At 47.2% G+C, this 6,159-nt stretch overlaps 1 protein-coding gene across 1 annotated transcript in view; it reads right to left on the reverse strand.

The window, feature by feature from the left end:
- The window catches only part of AP3B1 (adaptor related protein complex 3 beta 1 subunit), a 344,453-nt gene extending 341,751 nt beyond the window's left edge, over positions 1 to 2,702 (reverse strand). The window contains exon 1 of the mRNA XM_019518249.1: positions 2,524 to 2,702. Coding sequence (XP_019373794.1) covers positions 2,524 to 2,657 — 134 coding nt within the window. The 5' untranslated portion in view covers positions 2,658 to 2,702. The remainder of the gene's footprint in view (positions 1 to 2,523) is intronic.
- Between the last annotated feature and the right edge of the window lie 3,457 nt (positions 2,703 to 6,159).

Genomic DNA, 6,159 nt, shown 5'->3' on the forward strand with positions numbered 1-6,159 from the left:
ACAGAAGAAAAGCACTAACCAAGTAGAAGACACATTTAAATTCCATGGCCAATCAGATTATTCCCATGTGATCTTAGGCAAATAATTTTTCTTTATGCCTCAACTCCTTGTCTGTAAAATGGGAGCAACAGTATCTACTTTTTAGCAGCGTTGAGGACAAATTAGGCTTAGCTCCCACCATGGATTATGAAGAATTCAAATGCTACAATATCAAGAGCCATAGAAATAGCCAAGATCTACCTACCAACATACTGGTATATATAAATTTGTAACCATCAATCTAGGAAGAAATCGACCAAAACCCAAAAGCACATGACAAATAAACTCTCTCCTCCCCAGTGAAGTCTGTATTAAAAAAAGTCGAGTTATTTTTATTCATTCCTATACCATTCAGTGCTCAAAGATTTACAGTTAAAAACAGAAGACAGACACACTCAATCTGGATTGCAATGACTGTTTCAGAAGTCTTCCATTAAAGCTCTAGAGAGGAATTCCTGCTCAGTTCTCAGCGCCTTTGGGTCACTATCACAAATGGATACCAAGAGTACATATGTTATCACCACACTGTTTGGCATATGAGTAACATCTTCCATCAGAAAAAGGAAGTGGGAAGTCTCTTCTAAGTTAGTTTCAACAAACAGGTTCTGGTAGCTTGATCAAACAGCATGAATTAAGTTAAATTTTGGTAGAGGCATGCTTATCAACAAAAGCCACATTTTCTCCTCCTAAATATTTTTAGACACTCCACTTGGGAGAAATGGAGAAGCCGTGTACTCTTCCCTCAAAGGCTATACCAGTGATTCCCCAACCCGTGGCTCATAAGAAGTGTTGCCTGTGAGACCCAACAAGATTGCTCACAGCCAGAGAAAATTAACAGAAAGCATCACTACTACAGTCTACAAATAAAGTATTCTCTCAGAATTTGCTGTCCATAGACTAGAAAAGGTTGGAGACTTCTTCTAACTATAAGACCTCAAATAAGGGGGAAAAAAAACCACAAAAAAACCAAAAAACCCCCAGCTTCTGGTAGCAACATTCTGGATGAGGTATCAAACACTGAATGAAAATAGCTTACACTTAACCTATGAAACAATACTTTAAAAATACACATACATCTCTGCATGCGTGCCTGCCAGGTGAATTTCCATATCTTCCAGCCACATTCATGGAGGGCCTGTAGTACCTCCCACCATATACACAGAATGGTTCAATATACTTGTCCTCAGCAGCAGTCAGGCTGGGAAACACCATTTGAGGCTGCATGTACTTCCCCATCCATGCCAGGCCTTGTAAACTTCCCTCGCAGCCAGGTTTTTCACTACGTCATCTCTACTGCTCCTGAGTCCACATACCATCAAGGACTGTCTACCCATGGACTTAATGTGAAAACATTCAAATGTGCAGACAAACCCTTATGTGATGTTACAAAGTCTTCTCTGAGGGATCAGACTTAAAGCAGTGATGCTGAACCAGGATGCCATGACTTCCTAGAGTGCCTTGAGATCCTGTCAAGGATGCCACAAGGTGAGCACTTTTGGACATGCAAACATAATTCACAAGATAAGCCCAGAGATTTCAAACAGGAATTCATAACATCAAAACCATTCTGCTCTGTTGTGGTTTTCCTGAGCTCTTCGCAATAATAGAAATGCATGGCCAGAAGAAGAACGAGAACTATGAGCTGGCACTTTCTGAAGGACACTGGCAGCCTAATGAGGGGGTGTCTCGAGTCTAACAAAAGTTGAGAACCACTTCACTGAAGAAAGGGAAGGGGAGGGAAGCAAGGTTGCAGCCCGATACCAACTTCTAAGAAGTGATAATGTGGAGAGAGGAGATCAGGTCACCAAGAGCCATGGCTGGAAGGTGAGCAAGGGATGGCAAGGGAACAGAAAGACTACTTGAACAGCAAATAATAGAGGTCCGTTACTTGCAGAAACTTTCAGAAATGCCAGCATAACTGCAGACTCCCTTGATTATAAAGTGGCCTCCTACCAGCCGAGGCTGGTGCAGAGACTTGCACTGTGCTGTATGACTGACCAAAGAACAAGCAATCCATTTTCTAGTGTAAATACACCCACAGCTCCTGTTCATTCTTATCACTTGCAGTGGGAATGAGCGTCCTACAGGCTGAAGGACGCCTTTTGGGGCTGAACCACCTCCATCCCCGTCATGTTAGCCACCACTACGCTGCCACCGAACAACAGCATCTGTTTCCCGGGTTCTGGGTTTGGAGCTGCACCGGCGTTTTGCATGGGGAGGGGCAGGGGCCTACAGGGGTGCCCCTTAGGCTCACGGGGAAGGAGGAGCCCAGCCTCTGCTTCACCAGCGCGGCAAGGAGCCTCTCGTGACACTGCTGACGCCTTCCTGCAGGGCTGCGCGCCGGCGGAGACAGGCCGAGTGCTCCCCGGGCTGCGTCCGCCCGCGCAAACACCCCGTCTGGGCAAAGACAGCAGCGAGGCTCATGCAGCAGGCGCCTGTCCAGGGCCCAGCGACCCTCCCCGGCCCGGCCCGGCCGCTCCTTACTTCTTGGTGTCGCTGCTGAAGAGCCCGAAGGCCGCCGAGGCTGAGGGCGCTGCGGTGGGCGCCGCCTCCTGGCCCAACTCGGCTGCCGTTGCCTCCCCACCCTGCTCGTTGTAGCCGAGGCCGTTCCCAGACATGCTGCAGCCGCTGCCCTGCCACCCGGCTGCTCCCGGAAGCTAACGGCTGCGCCGGCGGGGCGGGGTGGGGTCACATGACGGAGGGCGGAGCCAAAAGGGCAGAAACAGAACTTCTCCAGCGAGTCCCGCCGTTGCTATGGTTACACTGCTGGGGCTCATGCGCTGCTCCACCCCGGCGGTTGGCGTGCGCCTGGCTCCTTGCTTGGGGCGGGGCCCGTGACGCCACTGTTTCCCCTTCCCCGCCCAGCATCTGACCTGCTGGCCCTGTCTGGCCCGGGCTCCGGGTGTCGTGGGGCGGGGCCGGGGCTTGTCCGTAGACAACGTCCGGCGCCTTCCTCTGGGGGTGGGAGGCCGCGGGGCAAGGGCTGTGTAAGTGCCACGGCCAGAGTTAGGTGACTGGATCATAAAACCAGAGAGAGAGAGCGCGCTGCCGTTGTGTGACAGGTTTGGAGCTGTATGGGCGTTTTGCAGAGGTGGGTCTTGCCCAGTCTCCTCTGGTTGCAATAAGGCAGACAAGGGGCTGAGAAAAAGAGGCAAGGAGGAGCCACAGGCGCAACACCGTATGAAAGTGCCTGGTGGGCCAGATCCAGCCCACAGGTCATATTTTGCTCCCCCTCGGTCTATGTGCTGAATCGCCACTGTCGCACTGTGTATGGAAGTTGAAGGAAGGTGGAAAAAGACCCTGTGTCACACACTTGCAAAGAGTGGATGCTGAAAGGGAGAGTGAACTGGGTACGACCAGGGTTTTTTCAGTTGTTCCTTTCCCACTTGCAGCCTTCAGCATTTTGGCCAGGTATAGGCACTACACTTTTACCAGTATAAGTGATTGGAAACCAGTCAGTACCAGTAACAGAACAGAAGTTTGGCGCACAAAATCAGTCTATACCGGTAACAGCAGAAATTCAGCACATATAGACTGACTTAAAAATGGTGGAACCCCATCTAAGATTTGTCAGCGTCCTCCCGTGTCCCCCTCCGGACAAATGTGTGTTCTGTTTGCTACTGAACTAAACTACACCGCTTACAGAATGAATTTTATTAGTAGATGTTTAGGACTGTGAATCCCAAAAGATGACAAAGCCAGTAGGAAAATACAAATCGCCCGAGCAGGGGACTAACATTAGAGGGATGAGGGTGAGGAGGGGAACACAACTAGGTTACAGAAAATACAATGGTAACCAGCTAAGCCCAGGGATGGTGTCAGACACCAAGGCAGCACATCAGCTTGGTGTAGCAGCAGGAGATGCAGCAGGAAAACTACATAATAGATCAATTCCACCTGTGTTTTTTTTTAATGTCTGTACTTAACCTTAGGGTCTAGAAAGTGTAAGACACTGGAAGATGTTAAAAAGAAGGGAAAAATTATATAACTTCTTGCTGTCTTCTTCACTGAGTTGCTTTTCTAGTTACATCCTTATTTCCTAGTGCTTTAGGCCAGGAGTGCTCAACCTCTGGCCCACAGACCAGATGCAGCCCACGGAGCCATCATATCTGGCCCATGGGGCTCCCAACAGATCTGGAAATTCGATGGCAGGGCAGCAGTGGCTATTAATATGGCCACTTACCCACCTGTCAGATTCTGAAACCCCAAGCCTTTGTGGCGAATCAGAGCCAGGCCACACTTCTTAACCGTCCAATCCCCCTGCTCCCCACCCCCGACATCCAGGTACATAATAGCATAGTCAGTGCATAGGGAGGGTGCCCTCCCTGAGATGGGCCCTCACCAGAGAGAAACACCAGCAACACTAAGAGAAGCACCAGTGGTACTTCCGGTTTTGCTGCCAGAACTTCCGGGGTCAGCGATCCGCGGCTGGGGTATCCCCCGCACTAGTTGGCGATCAGCTGCTGGTGCTCCCCCATGCTCTGGAGGCACCAGTCACCCGTGCATAACAGCCCACAGGGGATTAAGAACTGAACTTAATTCAAAAGAGTTAAGGGCCCACAGTTATACTTTGTTTCTGTTACTGCAGCAAAATGGAAAGAAGAATTCGAATGAAGCTGATTAAGCTGGGAATCACCAGCGAAGAAAATCCTTGAAAGGTAATCCTAAAAACGAGAGAGGAAGGGAGCAGAGGAACGCAGCTATCAATGGTGATACTGGGACAGCGGGTCTTGTTGTTTATCATTGGTTGTGAGCCAATCAGGCTGTATATTAGAGGAAAGATAAGAGAGACTGGGAGATGATGTCTCTTACAAGACTGTGATACCGCGAGTTCTTGGGAAGGGAGACTACGCCCAGAGACGGGGAAAATAAATAAAACACTTTGTGTGTTATAAGAATTCTACGTAGGCATTGTAGCTGTTAAAATTATATCCAAGTTGGATTCTGTTTAAGTTGGTATTAAGACCTAACTGATGTAGAGAAGTAATGACAGCCTTTCAAACAGTAAGTTGATTATGGATGTAAAATTAAGTTTTGATAAATAAAATTGTTAACCTAAACAAAGTACAACTGTGATTTCAATTTGACAGTCAGCATTGGGTATCCTGTACAAGAGTTACCATAAAAGGGATAACCCAAGAGGATACTCCCCCACCATATAGATTGCCAGAGTTTTACTGCAGTAGAAAACAAGTAACACCTCCTGACTAATAACATCATAAAATAATCAAGAAGTGGCAGGTGAGAGTCGGAATATACTGGAAGTAGTCCAGACAGAGCAATCTGAGAAAAGGGGGGCTAGAATAATTCATTAAGCTATAAGCGGTACCCTCACAATTACTTTTATAACTTTTATCATGCCAAATTGCCCAATCCCCTGGTGTGCCAGGTATATTCCTTATAGGGAAACTGTTGTGCCTTGCTTCTCTAGTACCCAATCACAGCACTCCTATCTCCTAGTGCCACATCTCCCTGTTCAATTTTGTTGCTTAGCTCTAGGAAGGCCTGGACTATGGCTAAAAAGCCTTATCTTAACTCAGTTTGCCTGCTATAGACCTATGCATTAATCCCACCATGAAAATCTAAGTACAGTAAAACCGTCCACTGATGCCATAAAAAAGTCATGTAGGAATGAAGAGGCCCTTAACTTGTGCCTTCAGTGTATACAGTATGTAGAATATAGGAACATGGAAAGTATCACTGCCGTACCAGTCCAGAACAGTGACCCATCACATCCAGTATCCTGTTCGTGATAGTTGCAAGCACTAGACATTGCATAGGAAGGTCAAGAAACCCAGAAACAGGCCATTATGAAATAAACTACCCTTAAAGAATGTCTTCTGTAACTATCTCAATGTGTTTTTATTCCCTGACACATGAAGGAGAAGCCCTTCATTGTGTACTTTTACATTTATAAAATGTATGTATATATTTAGCCATTAATGAAAATACCTCAGCTACAGGCAATTAGACCTCATTTTATTCTTTGTTGCAGGAGCTATGAATGAAGTGGATCTGGAGTAAAGATTAGGAGGAATAAGTAGACTTGCAGGTGGTTTTGGGGATGGCATTCCAAGTAGAGATACATTTTGCCAGAAACTTATATGTGGGAGAAGTCAA

The sequence above is a fragment of the Gavialis gangeticus genome, unplaced genomic scaffold (genome assembly GCF_001723915.1).
Source record: "Gavialis gangeticus isolate Ggan-Ray unplaced genomic scaffold, GavGan_comp1, whole genome shotgun sequence".
NCBI lineage: Eukaryota > Metazoa > Chordata > Crocodylia > Gavialidae > Gavialis > Gavialis gangeticus.